Source organism: Leiobunum rupestre, chromosome 4 (assembly GCF_980474605.1).
Source record: "Leiobunum rupestre chromosome 4, qqLeiRupe1.1.hap1, whole genome shotgun sequence".
In the NCBI taxonomy this organism is placed as follows: domain Eukaryota; kingdom Metazoa; phylum Arthropoda; class Arachnida; order Opiliones; family Sclerosomatidae; genus Leiobunum; species Leiobunum rupestre.
The window spans coordinates 38,777,454-38,801,610 of record NC_143387.1 but is presented as its reverse complement, the minus strand read 5'-3'; the positions used below and the strand labels follow the sequence as shown (position 1 = coordinate 38,801,610).

At 38.4% G+C, this 24,157-nt stretch overlaps 1 protein-coding gene across 1 annotated transcript in view; it reads left to right on the top strand.

Annotated features, from left to right (window-relative positions):
• LOC149947698 (R3H and coiled-coil domain-containing protein 1) overlaps nt 1–22,955 on the top strand; it is a 42,628-nt gene extending 19,673 nt beyond the window's left edge. The window contains exons 4-12 of the mRNA XM_090170934.1: nt 18,574–18,728; nt 19,298–19,444; nt 19,826–19,981; nt 20,672–21,260; nt 21,387–21,477; nt 21,546–21,698; nt 21,760–21,855; nt 22,271–22,411; nt 22,595–22,955. Of these exons, the coding sequence (XP_090027060.1) occupies nt 18,574–18,728; nt 19,298–19,444; nt 19,826–19,981; nt 20,672–21,260; nt 21,387–21,477; nt 21,546–21,698; nt 21,760–21,855; nt 22,271–22,411; nt 22,595–22,650 (1,584 nt within the window). The 3' untranslated portion in view covers nt 22,651–22,955. The remainder of the gene's footprint in view (nt 1–18,573; nt 18,729–19,297; nt 19,445–19,825; nt 19,982–20,671; nt 21,261–21,386; nt 21,478–21,545; nt 21,699–21,759; nt 21,856–22,270; nt 22,412–22,594) is intronic.
• Nucleotides 22,956–24,157: the final 1,202 nt, after the last annotated feature.

Here is a 24,157-nt window from a genome sequence, read left to right as displayed (position 1 = left end):
CCCCTTTACAGTGGCGCCCAATATTTTTAAACCCAAAGGCAAGAGCGGACAGAACTGCAAACGTTGGTGTTCCACACCAAATACCTGAGGTTATATTCCCTTTAAGGGAAAATAAATTTAGGAGGCTCTTTAATCCTTTCTTAGATTTTTTGAAATAGTCTGACTTTCTAAAGTTCGAGAACTCGCTGCTCGAGTTAACCTATACGTCAGCCAAAAGGTATTGGATTGTGTAACTTAAAAAAAAACGGTGTATGACTGTCTTATATTAGACAGGTTAAGCGTGCTCTAGAAACGAATTTTCAAGGAAAGAGTGTAGGTAAAACAGTCTGCGCGATAATGCTACATTTAAAATAGTAGACGTTATCCCCGCTCGTTTTCTAGCGATAGCTTAACCTGCCCACAATCTTCGTTTCGTTTTAAAATTATAGAGATGGTCATGGCTCCATCAGACTCCCGCTTAAAGGGCCACACCGGCGTTTGAAAAATTCGACCCCAATTTAGCACGGGGTCGCAGATACGACCACTCCTATTCTGGAAACTAGCGCGTGAAACGGGTCAAATTCAAACGCCGGTGTGGCCCTTTAACCGTAATTTTTCCAGTTACGGGGCTTCTACAGTTCTTCATACCGCATTTAAGGTGTAGCAAAATAATGAGATAGATTAAGACCATATCTACATTCTTTTTATTAATACGGATTTTCTTTAAATTAATTAATTAATGTTAACTAACGAAATAATAATTTGCGCGCCTGCTTTAACCAAAGAAAGGGTACGCGTTCTTTCAACGGCTTTTTAGAAAGCGAAATATTACAATAAGCGTTGATTATTTAAGTTTCCATAATGTTGTATCATCATCAATAAATCGAATATAAAGTAGAAATTTTATTATCTTTTTATATATAGACATTCTATAGAATTCGTTGAGTTGTTTTGTGACGAAAACGATACGATTAAAAAAAAAGATTTACCTCCAGTGAAGTAATGCAAGTTGATGAAAAAACTGATGAAAGAAATGCGCGAAAATGGTGAGGTTCGAGAAGATGGAAGATGGCGGCTTGGCGAGTAAAGTGCGTCGTGTTGATGACTCAAGCACTAACTAGTGAACGATAAAATGAGCATGGGCTCGACTGGCTTAACATGCCCATTATAACGGTCACAAGCTAGGGCTCGACTTTCCAGCTTCGTCGGCTATACCTATATTTCGGCTCGTTAAATAAAGAATTCAATTAAAATTTTATTTCAAAGTGAAATACAGCTCGAGTGGCAAAAGGGGCTGGGTTCATCTACGGAACAAAAATCGTACGGGGTAACGGATTATCTTCGAAAAAGGTAATCGTCGATTCGCGGGCGCTTTCGATAACCGCGCTCTGAGGGTACATTTACAGTGGTCCCAGAGAATTCAGATACACGGGGATCGTTGTCAAATCCTGGCTCCGTTGTGGTGAGCCGAAGTGTGGGAGCCGCTATTTTATAGCGCTCGAGCATTTGGGCTTCCGCGAAAAGGGGCTAGGAAACAACATGGTGGACGAAATACCGAAAAGCCATAACGCAGTCACGTACGATTTGCAAATTTCGGCTCTTGTTTTTGCGCACTTTCGTTGAAGGGAACATTACGGCAGCCATATTTCGCTTCAAGTAGAAAATACCTCGCGTCACCTGTCCGCGCGCCAAAGAACCGTACTCTTCGGTTGAGAGCCCTGAGCATGTGCGGGATGACTCGTACCGCTAACTACTTTACACGTACCGCTGTCCTCTAACGCGGAGCTCACCGACGGTAACCAACGCTATAACACCCTCGTTTACTTCATTATTACTACAGGTGGTCCGATCTTCGCTATAACGCCAAAGCCGTAGAGGGTTACAGTACGCGTTCGTCAGCTTTCCGGAACTGATTAGCATAGGCGTCCAATCAAGAGTGAAGATCCCGTCCATCCGTCCACCTACAAGGCGTTATTTACCCGAATGCTCGTGGCACCCACCGCCAACATCAGCGGACAGCTTGACGCTATAAGGCAGCCGGCACTCGTTATCCGAATTAAAAATTTCAACATTTTACTAAATTTTTATCAAGACCTTTCGCGGCGTTTTCAAGCGCCAGACACGATTCGGATTGCCATTAATAACCACCTGAGGTCGTTGAACCGCATCCGTCAGACCACACTGGCAAATTGGTACGAAGATACCATACACCCATTACGCGGCAAATTAACATTCGTTACTCGCCACTATTCATTATTCATTTCAGAGAGATTGCTGGCTGCTACGAAATAGATACCCGACACTCAAACACCAAAAAATACGGTTTTCGAGAATAGATTTGATTAGTTATACCCGAGGTTTCGTCACCAAACTAGACGAAATGTCTTTGTAAAAGGAAGCTCTCGGGTCTTTCGTTTTGTGTGTTCCACTTTTTATTATAATTTTATATGGTCGAACTTAGCTTTAACATCCCAAAAAACGGAAAATATTTAGGTGCCAATTTGACAATTAAGTTCGTTGGGAAAAATTCAAATTGATTGTTACCACTCTCGCGTCTCGAATCGGGCCCTTATTTCGGATAACGATCTCAGGAGTGCCAAAGAACTATTCAAAACTTATTTATGTGGGAGCCGAGTGACACTATTCCACTAAGGTTAAACTTGGTAGCCAAAATTAATTATATTTCGACAAACGTAGTTTTCACGTCAATGGATCACCTCTTTCTTTAGACTTTGACGAGTAATTCGCGTGAAAAACTACTCGCGATTAGAGTTTACGCGATGGGGTGTATTTTGGGTCCTGGATTAGGCAAGTAAATTTATTGCCCATTAGTAAGTTATATCGTAGGTATAAATAATAATGAATTAGGAAAAAATATCTCCTGATTTAAAATGAATGATAAAAGGTTATTTATAAAATGGGTTCAGTCTTCTTTTCTATTTCAATAACAATCTCAATATTGTGAGTCTAGGTGAAAGACAACGATTCACGTGCCTCTTAAAGTAGATTCAGGAATCCGAAACTAATTCTGAGATTTTAGAGTACTAATTTCGTGTGTTTTATTTACGCAGATTTCGAGATTATAAAACCCTGACACGTTCAATAACTCTCGCCGATGTCAGTAATCCCTGACATCGGTTTCTTACTAGACACTTTTTCTCGTTTCCGGTTTGACGTCACACTGTAATAATAATAATAATCAGCTAGGCTAATACCCAATGCTCCACCTTAGGCCTAAGTCATCAAGCGACTTTTAAAGTCATTAATTGAGGTGACCGGGTTACAATGCGTAGAAGGGTGGTGGCAAGCCCTGCATGCCACGCGAGCCAACACTAACTATTACCGTTAACCTCAACAAGTTTTTACGGAAGGGGAAAGAAAATCACTGGAATTCACGGAGCATTTATGAGAAATTACTGGAAATCACCAATAAATCAATGGAAATCAACGAATGATTTTCGAAAATCAGTAATCATGTGTACAAAGATTTTACGAGTGACTACCCCCTCGGGCGCCAGACCTCCTCCTTTTCTTTCAGCGGCGTTATTTTGAAATAAGACCACCTCCCAATACTGCAACAATGGACTCGAAAACTTACGGACTTTGCAATCAAGCTCGCGAAGAAAAATTAAGGCATTTATTTACACTGAAAAAAAGAGAGTTTTCTATCCAAGTGTTAGTCATTTATTATAGGTTATTTAAAAAGAGGGTTATCATGTTTTTTAAATCGTAGGAACGGTTGTAAACAGAATGACGGTAATAGATATCGTGATACGTCACCGTGTTCCTTTTTCAAGTTAAAATTCCAAAATATTTCTATTTAAATGATAAAATGTTAACGGGCCTTTTAGGATCTATAGTTCATATTAGTGTCAGAAATCTCCCTCTAATATAGTCATCCTTTATGTAACAGAAATCCCTGCCTTTGTTAGTGCTAATTAAGAGGTAACAGTGATTTCGAGTTAGATAACTTGAAAAACTTGACAAAAATAAAATGTGTTAGCTTTTTTTATCAGTCGTAACTATAAATTAAGTGGCTTAAGAGGCTATTCACGAACAGTGGCGTAATTACGAAAATGCGGATCAATGGGCGACCAAGCGAGCGATCATTAATCAGTAATCCCTTATAATAAATGTACTTTTATTTGGAGACGGGCCGACACTCTTCTCTCAAAAATGTTTGTGATGCTGAAACGAGGGTTTCGAGGAGCCACATTACATAGATGGGATACAGGAAGGCAGGGCCGTAGCTTGAAAAAATTACGCGCCGGGGCGAGTGAGAATTTGGCACGTGATAATAGGACACTAACGCGACAGTGGCGCCCGGGGTGCCTGCCCCTCCCGCCCCTGTCTAGCTACGACCCTGCGGGAATTCTATTCTGTAAAAATTAAAAATGACAAAAAAATCTCAAAATTGGAAATTCGCATGTGGAGAAGGGGCGGATATTGAAATATCAAACTATCAATTGTGTCAGTTCAATTTTTAGAAGGGGCAGTATGTTACGCTTTATCCGGTATTTTAGTCAAATCATGAACTAAATGCTTAAACGGACGTAAAATACCTTTTACTTCTGGTACCCAAGACTTAAATTGGCACCATCGAACGTATGTCGAAGCATTTCATTAAAATAACTTACGTCGGCATTAAAGAACGCCACGATTTTGAATTTGACTAATACTATCGATAGTTTGATATGTCGATAGCAGCCTCTTCTGCAAACGCGCATTTTCATTTTTGACCGATCATGATTTTTTTTGTCATTTTTGATTTAAAAAAAATCCAAGATACAAAAAGTCATAGAAACCAAATCTAACGTACAAAAAAGTGAAAGAAAATCCCGGTTTTTTTAAATAGAAATAAAAAATCTACGGTAACAAAAAATCCAGAATGAATTAGTCCAGTGAAAAATTAAAATGTATTCTACAGGTTCGGGTTAGGTAATTTGGAAACTCATGAAAAAAAAAACAGGAATGTAAAAATCGAATAAAAGGTATATGTGTGTTAATTTGACCTGTTATTGCAAAAATCTATACGCCTATATAAAAATTTGGGTAAAAATGCCGACCAACCCAGAAAATTTGAATTAATATGAAAGACCAATAAGTAACTACTATTTCGTGACACGTCGACTGAAACGCGGACGATTTAAAACCGAAAACACGAAACTACGCGAGATAGGAAATTCGTCTCGATGTAAATTAAAATTTCGCACTGTGATTCACATTTTTACGCACCTTTAAATATAGGCGTATAGAATTAAAAAATCCACTATAACCATTTATTAACTATCTAGTTAGGTTAAGTAATTTGAAGACGTTAGGTTAAGTAATTTGAAAACTTGTCGATCTCTGGATATTATAGTCGGGATTTATTTCCTCGGTGAATTTCTTCGCGAGTTAACGAGTGGATTTAAGTTGGCCGTGGTTCAACCATTGTCATAAACATACTTTCGTGTTAGTTTTTGATTCATTCGTCGGCCATATTTTCCTTTATTATGATGAGATTAAACACTTGCTTTCCACTAGCGCGTGCGAAGGTTTAGGTCCCCTAAATAATATTACGTGGAAACTAAGCTTAACAGGCAAAAGCTATATTTTTGATCAGTCTTCCATTTTTAATAACTATTTACATAACCAAAAAATTGATTATTTCGTTATAATTCTAATAAATTTTTAGATTTGACTGCTGTTGAGCGGGCGATATAGCCCTCACTCTGTTCCGATCAATTTCCGCGTATCCCATTCACAACATTACTGGACAGATCAATGGATCAAGAATTCGAGATCGGTATCGAAGAAAGTTTTTTTGCGCGTTTCAACGCGCTCGGTTTGCTCGAAGCTATTTTTTCGCGTCGAAAATAAATCGGTTGAATTTTCGGAACACGAAATTCGAGGAGTCAAATATGAAAACGCTATAAGAAAATATCTCCGAGAAAAGTATGTACAGTACAGGAAACGTTTTCTCAGATTGTATCATGAACCTCTTAGAAAATTTTACTAACTTCTAACTCAGATTATTTTAGGGATTTTACACGTATACAAAAAAATTTCGATTATTATAAAAAGCTAAAAAACGGAAGTGGGAGAAACAGGTGAATTTAAATCCCCCCTCCCCCCGGGCGAGAGTATAGTGGCGCGTCTATTTAAACAGATGTTGGTCGTAGCAGGAACGAAAACAGTTTTATTGCGCTTGCTTTTTGATAGCTATGCTTACCGTGTAGAAGTAGAATAATGAATATTTCGTTTCTCCCCGAATAAAATAACATTTAAAAAAACAAGATGAATTAATGAAGGAAAACACTTTTTTTTTATATAAAATAATATATTTCCAAATCTGCTAAGATATACTTTACTGGGGATGTAACGTAACCATACGGAACATTTTAGGTGTAAACGGGGGTTATTAGAGTGCAACTGGAATAATCCCGGGGTAAATGATCTGGGGGACACACCACGCGTCTCCGCGTAAACGTGTGCAGCGCGGATTTTAAATTCGCCACGCGCAACGTTATCCGACTAAAACGCCGCCGTTTTAGGGTGAGGCTTAAGTAACCAAAGCTTTAAAGTAGTAATATTGAACAATATTCCCTACTGGCATTAAACTTACCGTGATTAAGTATAACGTATTATTATCTCATTCCTGAAGCGCGCGTCTGTTTACGTTTCTGGAAACTCGTCACAAACTCCATTTGTTAAATGACAAATCAATGTTTTACACGTACACGCTAACCCGAAACTCTCGAAACGAAACGTTCTTCTAAAGAGTAGAAGAAACTAGCGCCCCGCTACATTTACAACGAAATAATTCAACGGTATTTGACTAGTTCTATCAGTTTGTGACAGTTCCGTCTCTTCCTAAACTCGTAACGAGGGAAAACAACGAATTCAACGGCACCAATCCGCCACTTCGGGTTTTCGTATATGGCACTATCTAAACGACGCAAGACCCCCAACCAGGAGACTGTTCCATTGTATTCGCAATGCGGAGTTTTAAGCCGTAAGATAATATATTAGCGGTCGCAGCCGGCCGTCATATTGTTTAGGCACCGTACATGTTGTTGTTCTTTTTATGACGAATTTATTCGTAACCATTTTAACGCTAAATCCACACCTGCTGACTGCTTTGGGATTCTTCGAAACCTATTCCCTTTATTCCTTCATTTATAGCGTACGCAATATCTTCGATTACAAATTTCTTAATTTTATTTAGAGTTATATTTAACATTAATTTTGATGGTTTGGGTTTTTCTTTTGTGCTACGTCGTAAAATATTTATTTTCATCTTCCACATTTCACGAGAGAACGAAAATCGCTCATTTTCGGTTTATTTCAAACAAAATAATCGGAATCTGGCAACACTGCTACCTTTTTTTTAAGTGTCTAATAGCGTTTTCCATTTGATATATAGCGTTTTCCATTTGTCTGCTCTCGAGCACTCTAGATCACTCTGATCAACATTTTATGTTCCATTAGCGTGCTCGGATCTGCTCCGATCAAGTTTCTCGTATTCCATCATAGAAATCTCATAGGTAACTAGAATGCTGCCGCCTACGGCCGAGCTTGTCGCCAGTTCGTTTTGAACCTTCAGCCAATGAGAGGCCGTAGAGTGGTTCCGCCAAGAAGGATAATAATCCTCCTTGGTTCCGCTACTATCGCGGGAGCTAGGTGACGTCATTATCTCTGGTGACATTAAATTCTTGGCAGAACCACTCTTTGAGCTCTGATTGGCTGAGATCTGCCTATCGTCTGCCACGGCGTTTGGTCCATTTGCCAGTTACACGGCAGCATTCTAGTTACCTATGAGATTTCTATGTGTTCCATTTGCCGCTCTCGGGTGCTCCGAGATTGCCCAAAACCGATCTGCCGATTTCGACAGATCAACGGATCGAGATCGAGATCGGAGCAAATTTTCGCGTGTTCCTGTTACATTTTTTGGAAAAATGGCAGACCAAGACGCGAAAATTCAAATTACTAGCAGACGAAAAACAACAAAGCGCGGGAATATGTTAATGGAATGTTCCATTTGCGGTTTTACTCTAGTCGATTGGGGTGAGATCTATGACATCAGAGACAGATTCAGAGCGAATCTTGAGCAATCAAATGGAAAACGGTATAATTGAGATTCACTCCGAATCTGTGTCTGACGTCATAGATCTCGCCCCAATCGACTAGAGTATGGCGGACGTTTGAACCGTGTAATTTTGAGTTATCGTGTAAGACAATTTATATTGCGGTATAAGATCGCGCAAATGTTGTGTGTTTTAGAATCGCTCACTTATTTTAGAATATTGAGTTAAACTTTGGACAGAGGAATACAATAATTATTATAATAGTTTGCTCTCCAAAGACAGATGGTGGGAGTCACTTCAAAATTCAAAGTATAAGTAGGTACCATCGTGAGCTTGTACGAATGGATTTGCGCAAATGGTATGGGCCCTCTTTTTTTAACTTGATCTGTTATCTTCGGTAGGAACGCACTCGAATAACGTGTATTTTAAATGTTCGTAAAATTTCACATTTCGCGCCAGTACAATGCATCGAGCGCTTGTAGGAACCTTGAGTACAATGCTCCCTTATAAACTTTGCAATTGTACTCGTTCCTCATGAGAAACGCTACGCTAGAGCAATGGTAAAATCACGTACAGTGTCTACCCCCTTTTGTTTCCCTTTGCCACACCAGCGTCTCAGTTGCAGGGATAAAAAACATTTATTTCCCGAAGATTATCCCGCGTTTCTGGTTAGTTTTCCTCCATTCCACTAGATGGCACCACGATACGAGTGTACAGCGTATCTCCCTTAGCGTAGCAGGCTTGGAAATAAGCGGTGGTCACTGGGTCAAAGACCAGTTTATTAATTACTCGGACCGGTTTTTTTATTCAAAAGCTAGGGGTTCACTGGTCCAGTGTCCAGTTTTTTAATTAAAAAATATCTACCCTATTATTAACCAACTGTTCTACGTGACCACTTAAACAATTCAAGAGTTGGGAGTCACTGGCCAAATAGACCAGTTTAGAAATAAGCCTTATTTCCAAGCCTGAGCGTAGTACATGTATAGGATCTCTAGGTTAGAAGGAATAATAAAGAGTGTCAACAGTTCTTTATCGTTTGAATACGACACCTTGTGAAATAAATTCAAACTATTCCGAGATAATAATAATACTTTATTGTCAGGATAGAGAAAGTGAAATACACTTATTGGGCTCCTGAGTACGCACTTATATTACGTATACCAAGCATTCAAAAACAATATTAACATAAAACAAAATAATACAAAACAAGATTACCAACACAAGACAGAGACATAGACCAAAAATAAACAAAGTGGGCAAGGGGTTGATGAGACGGGAAATAATACGGATAATAAGAAAACTAAGCGGAATAGTTTAAAAACTATGTACAGACAAGAACAGGTGAATTGGGGAAGCTAAAGAGATTAAGCGGTAAGTAGTACAACACACTATACAATAATATAAAACTAATTCAGATATTTAAAAGGGGGAAATGGGGAATGACTAGAAGGTCCAGAACCGAAACTTGTCCAAACGTGATTTAAAAGAACCAACCGAGGATTTAGTTTTGACGGCAGAGGGGAGCTCATTCCAGTGGTTAATGATACGTTGAGTGAAAAAGACCCGTCTGGATAAACAGCTGCACCTGATTTTGTACAGGGTTGGTGTAAAGAACTGGTCGGCCGTCAAGTCATAGAAACCATGTACAATCTTAAAAGTTTTAATGAGGTCAGAAAGGGACAAAAGGCCCAGGCGCTTAGGATAAGGGAGGGTACGCAAACCCGGGACTAGTTTCGTGGCTTTCCTCTGCACCCGTTCCAATCCATCAACGTCTTTAACAAGGTGAGGAGACCAAATGCTCGAGCAATAGTCGAGATGAGGACGGACATAAGCACTATACAAAATCTTAAACGATTTAGCACTAAAAAAAGAGAAAGATCGCTTTAATAGATAAAGGACTCTCATTCCCCTGGCAGAAGCAGCTTTGCTGTGAGTGTCCCCCAACATTCTGTCCGAGAGCATCACCCCCAAATCACGAATGATATTTTGAGATTCGATTAGTCTGCCACCAAGACGATACTGGAAGAGGGGGTTGTTACTCCCACAATGCAGAACTAATGATTTGGTGCAGTTGAAACTCATACCGTTCGAGCCCCCCCAATAATCTAATGCATTGACATCTGATTGAAGTAAAAGAGCATCAGACACAGAGGTGATTCCACGGCCAACCTTGCTGTCATCAGCAAAAAGTTTCAAAAACGACTCCTTGACCACAAGGGGGAGATCATTGACAAAAATGACAAAAAGTGTGGGGCCCAAAACAGCCCCTGGGGAACACCACTAGTGACCGAGCACCTGGAGGTGACGGAGCCACTGTGGGGATACTATCGTCGCGAGCCTCAGCGACAAGGCGTAAAAAGGTAGACATCATATCATCGAGAGAGGGGGAATTATGAACTGCAGACCAGTCTTTCGTTAATAGGGAAGCGCGAAAAAGGTTGAAATTCCCACGTTTTTAAACAAAACGTACAGGCAAGGTAGGAGAACTAGGTAATGCATGATTTACACGCAAAGAGAAGGACAGGACGTCGTGATCGCTTTTCCCTAAAGGAGCTAGGTGGGCTAGATCAGTAATAACGTCCCAGTCAAATGTAAAAATTAAATCAAGTGTAGAGGATAGGTTGGCCCCCCGTTGCCTGGTTGGGGCCAAGACAAACAGTCGCAATTTGCAGGAAAGGGTAGTGTCAAGGAGACGTTTTTCAACCGATCGAACCCCTCTCGAGGTAGAGGCAGAGCTCCAATCAATACAGGGAGCGTTGAAATCGCCCAAAACAATAACCCGATAGGCCAACATACTGCCTCTCTCAATTGTCCGCAGGAGTGTTTTAAGGAAGTCTAGGGAGGAAGAAGGACTACGGTAACAACAAAGTAAAAGCAGCAATTGATCATCCAGTTTAAGTTGGCAGACCAGTATGTTAGGGGAAGTGAGCGAGCGATTAAGAGAAGCAGCTAGGGACGAACTGAAGTAAAGCGCACAACCCCCACGATTGGTAGTAGCACAGTCAGAGCGAAAAATGTCATAACCCTCAATGGCAGATAGTTCAGAGGGAGCGTCCATCTTCAACCATGTTTCGGTAAGCGCAATGATGTCTGGAACACGGTCCCAAATCAAGAGTTTAAGTTCATAAAGTTTATTAAGTAGTGATAAAGTTTATTTTACCCAGAGTTCTTTGAAATTTTTCCAGAAATATCGTCTACTTAGGAATAGTTTTTTTTAAATCGTCCCTGCATTATCTTAGTAATTTAAAGGGTTATTTAATGATAATGAAAACGTTGTATGCTTTAAACAGGTAAGCAATTTATTCCTAAACTACTCTTTATAGTTTTCGTACATAAAATTATACAAAATATTAAATTTTTATAGATGAAGTTGAAATTTGTATCCAAGCCTATCGGCTAGTAGGCCACACTTTGAAGCTCTCTGGCGCTCTTTTAACTCATCATAGGAAAATGGGGAAAAACAGGCATACTTCTCAACTCACCCCCTACAACTCCTTAAAATTTTTGCATAACCTTTTGAAGCACCCTGTATACAGTTTGAACAGGAATAAAACTATGTCAGGCAGATACAAGGAAAAAAATAAAAAAGGTAAATATTAAACTAGTTATAAAGTCCTAGAAACTCAGTTAGCTCATATAGGAAACGTATATAAAGGTCTAGATAAAATATTTCCAAGGGAGTGAATACGGAGGTGACAGCTAGCAGAAACGCGTAATTTCTGCAGGCTATCCCGAGGGGCTAACCACTCTTAGAAAGTCTGTACACCGGAATACGCTTAGATTAGCACTGCCAAAGGCAGGGACTTCAAAGATTACACGTAGTCCCATTAGTACAGTCAAAGGTACGGCTCTGTACACCGATTACGCGGAGTGATCAGCCCCTCGGGCTATCCTTACAAGGCGCTATCTATCGGTAAGAAAGTTCGTGCTATCGTCGCAAGAGCCATTGTCTCCTGCTTAAAAATTATACTAAAATTCACCAACAGATGGTGTCTAAAGACTACTAAGGTCAAGCACTTAGTAATAAAATGCTAAGAGAGCTCGCGCTCTTGGTCACGTGCCTTCATCGGTGTCTGCTAGGTGTCAATTACGTATTTTATGTTAGGCTTAGACGCCCTGAAATTTATCTAGACCGTTATATACATTTCTTATATCTATGGCCAGCTCCTTGCGGAACTGTTTAGGGTTGAAAATGGCCTTTAGGAAGTCCGGGAGGGAGTTCCAGTCACGGATCGAAGAGGGGAGGAAGGAGTGCCGGCGGACGGAGAGGCGAAAGCCGGGGAGAATAAGGGCCACGAATCTAGTTCCTCGTGGTGGACGACAGTGCCGTAACTCTAGCGCAGGTGCAACAGGTGCCACCGCACAGGGCCCAGAAGCCAAGGAGGCCCATAAACGAGGTTGAAAACAAATATGTAAAATTCTTTATTCGAAGCTGTGGTGGCGCCGAGATTATTTGGAGATAAGTATTCCCCCTCATTATTATTATTCTTAATGCTTAATATGGTGAGTCAACATTTACATTTCAATTTCTTTGTCCAATAGAAAAATGTAAATTATTTTAAAATGCTAGTTTAATCTTTTTTGGCCGCCTTTCAAATTACAAATGAAGCCGTCACTTAAAATCAACTGGACCACTTAGGGCCCTATAGTAGCAGGAAATGAAGCTAAATATTTTGAGACAAAATTGAAAATGCAAACATTGTCAAATACTTGAACGCGTTATTTATAGAAGACCCCATACAATTTTAGCAAGAATTCACGACGTAGTGCCAAAATATCTAAACCCATTTGAGGAAGCGGGCAATTTTGGGAAATGTTGGTGTTCCACACCAAATAGTTAAGGTTATATTCCCCTTTAAAGAAATCAATTACATATCATGTAATTTATGACTCAAAATGTTCAGAAAACACAACAAATTCAGTTCTGCATTAGACATAATTAAGCCCTTGATTATTTCCTTCGATTCAATTAAACTTCTCTTCATCGTCGTATTATTCATTGTTTTGTTAACTACCGGTGCCCGGGTATCCAATTGATTTGTTAGGACAGGGCCTAGTTAGCGGTGAAGCGACGGTACAGCAGGCCCTTGAAGTTAGGGGCCCTTATCATTTCAGGTGTATTAAGATTGAGGAGAGACTGCCCAAAAACTGTAAGTACGCTATTATGCCTAGGACCAGATTTCCGAGAATAAAATTATCTTTGATCTAGTGAAATTATTGAAAATTCGCCTAGAACCCTCACCACATTCATAAATAAATCTGTGAAATTCAATTTCAACGCGGCTGATGGTTATCTTAGATTTTTCCTATGCTAAAAATTTCAATGAATTTTATGCAAACTAAATTAACAGAACTGTCATTGGAATTTTAGAGGTTCCCAGAGATGCAGGTCACTCTATTTTCAATCATGATTTAAAATTTCATCATGTACTAATAATTTTTAAATTTTGTACAGCCAAAGCTAAAGATTTTATTTTAACTATATTTAATCATGATTTAATCATGTGAGGGTGTCCTAATAATCAAGGAAGCAGTGGCGGCTTCAGAAGGCTGAGTCCGGAAAATTTTACTGGGTTTTCAAATAGTTTCTTTAATTTTCAAACCGTCTGGACCAAATTGACTAATTTGCTGAAGTGCTGAATTTCTGGAATATCCACAAAGGGCAAAGAAATTAGTAAATGGAAATATTGCCCTATATAATTTGAATTTATAGACGCCAAATGACCCGGAGCTCGGTAAAAATTACATCACAATTTAAAATGTGTATGCATAGAACCACCATTATTCTCACCGTCGAACATCACGCCCACAAACTTGTACCATAAAATTTCAGATCTTAATTATTTACCGTGCACAATTCGTTTTGTGTTTGCCATAGTAATTTATCCAAAAATTGAGCTTTGCACAGGGCCGAAGAAAAGCTAGTTACGGCACTGGTGGATGATTCCAAGGCGAGATGGCACACGCAAGCGGGGCCAGAGCGCCGTTGGAGCGGTGAATAATACTGTTGACAATTGTGAGGTGCTTGACGCGGCAACGGTTCGATAGTGAATCCCATCGCGTCATGCTTGCACTCCAGGAGAAGCCGATGTTTGCAACAAAACGGAGGGCCTTTCGTTGAATGGTTTCACTGGTATGCATTCCGCTGGCGGTGTTAGGGGACCAGACTGGGGATGACATACGTTTTGATAGCGAGGTATTTGTCTGGAAGGAGCAATAAGAGAGGTGTCGTCGCACGAAGCCGAGGGCACGAGCGGATTTGGAAGTGACAGTCGAGATGTGAGGATTCCAATCCAGGGTTCAAGATAAGGTTACCCCGAGGTATTTTTGGGAGGCGACGTTCTTAATCTCGACATCCCCCAAGGTGTAGTGGGGGGAGTGGGCTGTCTGTCCCGAGCGGTGGAGGGAGAGTACAGAGCATTTGGAGGCATTGAGGATATATAGTCGGGAAATAACTTCGTTCCCGATGTCGTTGATGAAAATGACGAATAAAAGAGGGCCAAGAACTGGGCCCTGCGGAACACCAGAGGCCGCTGGAAGCCAGTTAGACGTAGCCCCTGGAGCAGTAGCGGCGCCAGCAATAGGCCGGGGTATACGAACCTTGGGTTGCGGTAACCGTTTCCGGTTACTCTGATTTGCTTTGCCGGAAGTTTCTAGCGCAGTCAAAACACGCGGCCAATAATATCAATCCTTCCATTCCTGGGGCTTTATATTCTTTGGTATGATGTTAAATTGGTTGTAAAAAGACGCGTTTTTAGGGTCAGGACGAAGCGCTCTCGGCGGATGACGATGACACTAATCGCTAAACTTTAGTTTCCCGCCAACAATCACTGAATTTCAATAAAGCTACATTGGGCTGACTAAAATTCCGACACCAAAAATTTCCTTATCAATTTAGAGGTTTTCCATTGGCTTAAATACATATGTTAGTAGGAAATAGTGTGTCCCAAAATTACTAGGATTTTTAAAAAGGTTAAAATCTAACGTAGTCCAACTTTTTACTGGTTCGTGGTAAAACCAACCGTTAGTGACTTTGAAGAATAAAGGTACAGTGGCATACTTCATATGAGTAATTATGTTACAACCCCCTCTTCCAGTATCGTCTTGGTGGCAGACTAATCGAATCTCAAAATATCATTCGTAATTTGGGGGTGATGCTCTCGGGCAGAATGTTGGGGGACACTCACAGCAAAGCTGCTTCTGCCAGGGGAATGAGAGCCCTTTATCTATTAAAGCGATCTTTCTCTTTTTTTAGTGCTAAATCATTTAAGACTTTGTATAGTGCTTATGTCCGTCCTCATCTCGACTATTGCTCGAGCATTTGGTCTCCTCACCTTGTTAAAGACGTTGAACGGGTGCAGAGAAAAGCCACGAAACTTGTCCCGGGTTTGCGTACCCTCCCTTATCCTAACCGCCTTAAGCGCCTGGGCCTTTTGTCCCTTTCTGATCGCCGCCTTCGAACTGACATCATTGAAACTTTTAAGATTGTCCATGGTTTCTATGACTTGACGGCCGACCAGTTCTTTACTATTAACAAAAGTGACATAAGACCCAAAAGTGTGTCAACTCTACCTTTGCGCCCGTTAAAATATTTACTGAGAGCTAGTCTCACAATAAACTACATAACTTACTAGTTGGAATAGTACTAGCAAATGTATATTTAGTCTATGGTCTGGCGCGATTTTCTCTCTTCGATTTACTCGCCGGTAGACATACGTTCTAAAACGCCTCACTCGACGGCGCTGGAGTGGAGAAAATTTCTAATTTTGATGACGTATTTTCAACCCCCTCTCCCACTCCCTCTTTTTACTTCGAGACAAGCTCGCATTAAACATTTTACCGTACTGACACACTTTTGGGTCTTATGTCGCTTTTGCTATTAAGTGGTCTGGTCGAAAAGCAGCAAAACCCTGTACAAAATCAGGTGCAGCTGTTTATCCAGACGGGTCTTTTTCACTCAACTTATTATTAACCACCGGAATGAGCTCCCCTCTGCCGTAAAAAATAAATCCTCTGTTGGTTCTTTTAAAGATAATTTAAACTCGTACCCTAGATTCGAATACTGAGAGCTTTCCCATTGACGGTTTTGTTACGAAGCGTTTACCGTTTTCCGGCACGTGACCTCAGAAAAATCGGGCTCCATCGGTTGCTGTAAGGCGCAAACCATGGGGAGAATTTTTTCTGAGTTCCAGCGGGAAGTGGGTAAACGCTATCGGCAACGCGCGAGAGAGTGATTTCGAATCTAGGGTACGAGTTTAAATTATCTTTGGTTCTTTTAAATCACGTTTGGACAAGTTTCGGGGCTGGACCATCAAGTCATTCCCCATTTCCCCCTTGTAAATATCTGAATTAGTTTTATATGAGCAAAAGTGACTCTTTTGGTATTGTGTAATCAGCCGCAATTACATATTTCGTTTATTGTATTCATGTTTGCCAACGTCACACCTGAAACTTAAGCTCTTGCGCGAAAATATCTAGTTGGATTTGATCCGCATTATAAGGAAGAAATCAATCTAATTTTGCAAGTGCACGCTACAAGCGAAAATTTCAAGCGTGGAAACGTTTTTCGGCAATTATGAAGAACATGACCCCCTCTTTTTTTGTTTTAGATGAAAGCCCAGTTTGTAAGAAGTACGATGATATTTTTTTAAGTTACCGCAAATGTTTATTAGTTAAGTGATCGCGTTTTGAAAATCGGCAATTTCAATGCATTTTCGTAACTAGTGAAATGGAAGTTCTCTATTCAGGGTTAAAAATGCTACCAATAAATCGTAAAAAAAAACGAAAACAAAAAGGGGGGCATATTCTTCACATTGGCCCATTTTTCATTAACTATTTCTTTCTTAAGTTTGATTTACAGCTACAAGCATTCTTGAAAACGCGAAGAGTCAGTTCTCGTTATTTTTCTACATTAAATTTTCTATAGTAATGCCCTTTCTCCGATTTCTATGGTATTTCCATTATCTCTAATTATTAATATTTCATATAAAATGCTTTGGTAGCTCTGTAGTCCGTAGAAGACTCAGCCATAGAAATCTCATAGGTAACTAGAATGCTGCCGCCTACGGCCGAGGCCAGTTCGCCTTGAACCTTCAGCCAATGAGAGGCCGTAGTGGTTCCGCCAAGGAGGATAATAATCCTCCTTGGATCCCCTACTATAGCGGGAGATAGGTGACTTCATTATCTCTGGTGACATTAAATTCTTGGCAGAACCACTCTTTGAGCTCTGATTGGCTGAGATCTGGCTATCGTCTGCCACGGCGTCTGGCCCATTTGCCAGTTACACGGCAGCATTCTAGTTACCTATGAGATTTCTATGGACTCAGCAGACGACTTTATAATCGCAATTATTATTTTTACAGATGTGCCACCATTGAGTTGGGAATAAATAGAGGTACAACTAATGGCGTTTTCCATTGGGACTGCACCGAGCGTGATCCGGATTTGCCTTCTACGTCATCGCTCTACCACGGAGAACTCCGCTAGGTGCTCGGAGGACTAGACTTCCAGCCCTCCCAATGGAATACGAATTTTTGCTTAAAAATTGCTCTTTTTTGGTTGCCCCGTCCCTCGAGTTGGGGCAGCTCGGATCAATCCGCGAGGGAGCAACGGTGCCAATGGAAGACGTGCCTCCTTTTTGGAGTTGCCCTTTTTGTCCCAATGGAACACGTTTTATATTTAGGAGCGCTCCAGGAGCGCTCAGAGGACTCCAATGGAAAACGCCATAAATCTGCCTGCGCGGGACCAATTTCGTTCAATAAGGAGACTTATGGCGTTTTCCATTGGAGTCCTCTGAGCGCTCCTAAATATAAAACGTGTTCCATTGGGACAAAAAGGGCAACTCCAAAAAGGAGGCACGTCTTCCATTGGCACTGTTGCTCCCTCGCGGATTGATCCGAGCTGCCCCAAATCGAGGGACGGGGCAACCAAAAAAGAGCCATTTTTAAGCAAAGTGACTCCGAGAAAAATTCGTTATACAACTTTATCGTTCTACCGTGGCGGCATCTGTCTCTAGTGGTGGAAACTTTATTGCAATTGAATTTTTTCGCGAATCTGATGCGAAATTGAAATGTATTACAGTGTAATGTGATACTCGTAACAAACAAACCTTTTAAGTTGTTTAAAAATAATTTATTCTGTCAACACGAACCTTTTTAACTCAAGTTACGGTGAGTTAGCTAATAATTATTTATTTTTAGCCAAACTTTACAAAGTATAGATAGCGCTACCGCATAATTATAAAGATGAATTTCGTACAGTCTTATCTGAACAGGTCCCGCGTAACCATGGTAACCGAAATCGTAATTGTAATTCTAGCAGTATTATTCCCGATTCAATGTGTGCCACCTACATGTATGAAGAAAAGTTGCTCTGCCCATGGAATAAGGCCACTAGGGACTTCAGCTTGTTTATTACCTATTCTGAAATATTTTGACTGGCCAACAGTTTATTTCTAAATATCTCACATTGAAACCTAATTACATTATACATAAAAACCATAAGATCCTGTGTGGTCCATATTTAAAAAAAGCTGGCGTTCTGTATCAATGGAAGGTACCTTAGTAGAGATGATGATGAATTTGTGTATCAGATTTGGTCTGACATACTATTCTTCACAAAACATTTGACGAAAAATCATCCTGCTAAACCAAGTAGTTTGACTCAAGAGCCCTACGATAGGTATATTTAAAAAATTGTAAATGAAATGTTTGTCTATAATTAATCCCTCACAAAAACAGTGAAAGCTGTAATTTTTATGGAAGTTAGGTAAGTCTCTCGCCGTACTCTTATGTTATTCCTTCATGGAGAAGAAACTATTTGCTCATAATGCTACACAGAAATATCTCAGTTGATGAAACGATAATTTTTAGCATAAGTACTGTAAATTAACTACCTTACTTGAAAAAGCACCTGATTGTTAATATTTCCAGTAAAATGAAACAAGATCCTAAAATTATGTTTTGAAGATTTTTTTAGCTTGCAGTGGTGTGATTAAAATAATTGATAATTAATATATTGAAGTGGTTTCCATTAAATCCTGACATATTGCCATGGTACTGTTTTTTTGAGGGCCTTGCTTTGTAGTTACATTCATTTATATATTTTTTTCTATTATAAAAATCTTTCATTTACTCTAAATATCAAGTTAACCGTAATCATAGCTGTATAGATTTAATCATAGCTTTATGGATTTTCTTCAGCCTAATATTGAAGTTGGCCCATTTAATTTTTGTGTATTTTTTATACAGGGTGTTGCTTTTTCCGCCTCTATTCAAACAATATCGGTTTCTCCTTCATAAGGCTGTAGAAGAATCTTTTCCCAACCTTTTTAGTTTTTCAATTTGTGACAATGAGCAACGAAGAACAGTCGTTTGCCCAGAATACGTTATAACACGGTAAATATTAATAATACATTTTGGAACGTTTAGAACCATAAAAAATACATTTTAGAATATAATTGACAAAATCCACCCTTAAATTTTAACTCTCTGGTTAATGCATATAAAATATAAAATTGGCAACCTAAGAAAAAAAATCCCGATTTTAGTTGAGAAATCGACTGGTACAGAATTTTCTATATAAAACTAAATTTTTTAAATAACAGATACTTTCTATACCCAATTAGTTATTATTCCATTTTCAACAATTAAAATATACATGCCTTTTTTTATTATAAAATACTTTTTGTATTAAGTTGGTTTTATATTTGTTATTTTAATATTTGCATTAAACACTTAATTATAATAATATTCACCGCTTCTAAAACCTTTTTTCAGCCTGGTTTTAAATAACGAATGTCGAATACCTTCAGTTGTAGAATCTGCTGTACAGCGATATAATATTAAATTTGACAACAAATCCGAAACGTTTGGTGATACTCTTAGTTGTGACGCTAACTCAATTATGTCCAATTTCTCAGAAGAATCGAAAGGGTAAATAAACATGCTTCTTTTTTGTTCATATTTTTCCTGCTTTAGTCTGTTTACGAGCACCACCATCGCAACAGTGAATGCGAAGAAGACGTTATTGCTTACTGGTAATGAAGGTCTCGTAAATGATCTAATCGAGTAGAATTAAATTATTGTAGGATTGGTTCAATAATGTGGTCCTCTTAAATATAACCCTTACCAAAAAATAAGTGGTCTTGTAACTTTTTAAGTTGGTTTTAAGTTGGTATTTGGAACAAATGCCAACTAAATACCAACTAAAAACCTACTTAAAAACCACTTTACACCAACTTAAAACCAACTAAAAGCTTTCTTAATAAAGACCACTTAAAACCAACTTAAAACTTACTTAAAAAGACCTCTTAATAAAGCCACCTTATAACCTACTTAAAAATTATAAGTAATTATCTGACCACTAAAAACCAACTTCAAAAAATGAGTATTTTCCAGCCAACTTAAAAACAACTTATTACCTCTTTAAATAGTTTATTAAAATATGCTGGCAACTTGAACCTACTTAAAACCAACTTAAATGTGAAAACCTACTAAATACCAACTAAAAACCAACTTAAATGTGAAAACCAACTAAATACCAACTAAAAACCAACTTATTTTTTGGTAAGGGAAACAACATGACACTTATGGTGGAAATATTTTTAAATTTCTACCACTTAGCTCAAGGCTAAAAAGACCAGATAGACAACTTTATATCCCAAGGGCTAAGAGATCGAATGCAAAAGATGAAAACAAAACGAGTTCTTCAAAGGATATTTCAAGGAAACAACCTTCAAAAGAGTCTCAACAGGATTCTAAAATAGAAGGTGAAATAGAAAATATTGAAAACCGAGACAGCAAAATAAAAACTGTTGTAAATAATACAATGGTAACTAGTGAAGAACAATTAGCCTCAGATCTAGTGCTTGAAAAATTATTACAGAATGATAAATCAAAGATATCAAATGAATCTGCTAACAATTCACCAGTTACAACTAGCAATACTGATTTAACCACGGAACAATCGGGTTTAAATGTGAATTCATCACTTCATGATTCTTCAAAAAATGGAAACATTTCTAAACTTCCTACAAAAGAAGATGGATCAAATGTTACATCTGCAAATGTTTCGGTGACCGACAAAACCAATTCTAGTGTAGATTACCTAAGCGAATCTATCATTAAAAATGAGGAAGACTTTAACTACTCTACTTGGGATAAATTATTTGATGACAGTGGAGAGTGTTTGGAAAGCCAAGTATTAAATGAGGTGCAGTTTTAGAATAATTTTTGTACTTTTTAAAAAAATGCTTGAGCCAGACATTTAAAATAAACTCATTAAGGTTTTTTTGTATAGCTTAATATAGCTAAATATTAGTTTTATTTTCTATGGCAGCTCACATTGGCTATAGGAGAAGTTGAAATTCAAAAACCTAAGTATAATTACTTGGATTTTAGACCACACGAACCAGATTTAAGTGGTGTAGGTATGTTTCTCACATATGAATACACATTTTTAGATTATGATAACGATACATTTTACTTATGCGTATAGATTATAGCCATGTTGTTGAGCTGTATGGTTTTCCAGCAGAGTACAAAACCCAAGACCTTATGGTACTATTATCCCCATTTAAGGATAGAGGTTTCGATATAAAGTGGGTAGACGATACTCATGCTTTGGCTGTATTTTCTACCACTCTTGTTGGTATGTTACTATTTTTCAAACCTTGAAAGCCTCCTGTACAATTAATTTTGACATTTTGCAGCAAATGAAGCTGTGAAAATGAAACATCCGTTTCTTAAAATCCGTCCTCTTTCTGAAGCGATGCCAGAATCAAAATGGAAAGCTAAAAGATCAACAGGTTTAAATTCACAAGATTTATTTAATAGTACCTATTCAAAAATGTCACAAAGCTTTTAATTTGTATTATAGCCCTATAATATAGTTATGTCGTATCAGGAAATCATATATGCATACACTTAGAATGTAACATGTATTTTCAAATTCATTGGCTGGCCAGCAATGCGCCATCTCCAGAAATTAACTTATTAGAAAAAGTGATTTCATTTCATCAAGGTGAAGTTCTTTATGAATTGGGTGTAATTAGATTTTTTAGATGGTTAAAGAAAATGAGGTAATTGAACTTCTATGTTGAATTATCGCTGAGCCAAATTTTTTACGTTAACCATTGTGTATCATCAGAACCTCTAGTGTTCCTTAGACATTTGACTAATATTTTCCTGGTCTCATGTTTATAAATAAAATTCCTGTTTTAGAATCACTACAACCTTTCAAACCAAGACCTCAGACTTCAGCAAGTTTGGCCCGAAGGTTAGTTTCTGGAGCTTTAGGATTGAAGGTCAATGTAACAAAAGAGCAAAGAGAAAAAGAACGCCAAAAGATTATAGAAGCAAAGGGTAATTTTTTAAGTTAATTATTTGTAAATGATTGATTATTAGGGATTCTTTTAAATGGAATGAAAAAAATAGTTTACATAACACTTGTGCTAAATTCTATATAAGATTTATAAGAAAAACTACTGTCACTTGTGCTCTATTTAACAACAGTTTTATAAGAAAGACTACTTGTTTAATTTTCAGAATCAAGGAAAAAAGTCTTAAAGCAAAAGAGAGACGTATGGGATGGTGCTGCTTAAAGAATAAGTTTATTATTTTCATCCTTTGAGGTGCCCTAAAGGGCTCAACATTTTCCTACTGGGTGAGAGTCATGTTTATCCTCTAGGGGTAAAATTTACTCTTCATTACCTCAATTGGGTAACTTTTCCAGAGCTCAAAGGAGGGAAATAATACACTTCTAAGGTTTTAAACTGTTTCGAGGACACTTGAAATGTTTGTTATAAATATATCACATTATTTTCGTAGACAAAAAAAATATTTTCAAATTAAGAAGTAACCTAATTTTAAATTTGCAAGATTGGGAAAGAAATGTAGAATATAAATATATCAAATAGGAACCATGTCCTTAAAACAGTTTGGGAAAACCTAAAATGTTTTTACTTATTGTTATTTATTCAAAGTATATTTTAAACAAATTCTGATCTTTTAGAAAAGAACTGTAAATAAATTTGTACATTTATGCAGATTATTTTTTCAAAGCTACTAAAATGATCGTAAAATAGGCCAAGAACTTAGTTTAAAAAATTAACAATGGTTTACCAAACCCGGTTTAACCAGTTTAATAATGCCTTAGTAAGCTAGGGTTTCAAAGGTACTTGAAATATTAAAATCGCCACCTTCTACTGTAGAAGGTGGCGATTTTAATATTTCAAGTACATCAGATGTCTCAGTGGTGCTATATAAAATCTGTGTAGACTTAAGTTTTAGTTTGTTGACTTTAAGAACCTTTGCGAAACACATACTTTTTAACCTATTGTTGATGGATTCAGAATATTAACTAAGTTCTAACAGTAATTAAAATGTACAAGCCTTATAAAGACAAATTATAACTATGTCCTATAGTGTGTATCAAAGATTACATTGTACTATGGGAACTATGGATAAAAGCCGTAGGGTTCATAGAAAGATAGCACACTTAAATATAATGTGGCTGAAGGGCCATGTTTTGAGTTCCACCCTCTTTGATTGTCAGAGCCCACTTGGCCAATCTCTAGTTCCCGTAATATTGCCACAATTTTCGAAGGAAGTATGAGTCAGGGGTGTCCGACCTCATATTAAAAGGTTTCGCTCCGACAGAGTTTATATTTACCAGCAAAACAGCCTGACCGCACTTACTTCTATACCCTCTGAGGCTGCTTTGGTGTTAAATGTTTTTTTCCACCACAGTCAGTGCTAATGGTCCTCTTGTTGCCCCTCTGATACGAGGCACTCCTTCTCCATTGTCCCTTTATTTTTTCAAAGTTTTCATGTGAACGCGCGGACATTATTAGTTTAATTTCTATGCTCATTGTCACCAAGTCCCCATTTTTAACCTATGTCCTTATATCTCATTATTTTGCAATCCTTTGTGCAATGTAAACTTCCCGCTACTGGAAAGGCCAATATTACATCCATCCATAAAGCAGGCTCGCATACTGATCAGACCATTTTTAGGCCGATTAGTATTTTAAACCTAGCCCCTAAGCCCAGTGATAATCTTGCAGTGCGTCAGGCTGTAGTGTCATTGGCAAGTGGCTCCCCCATGGT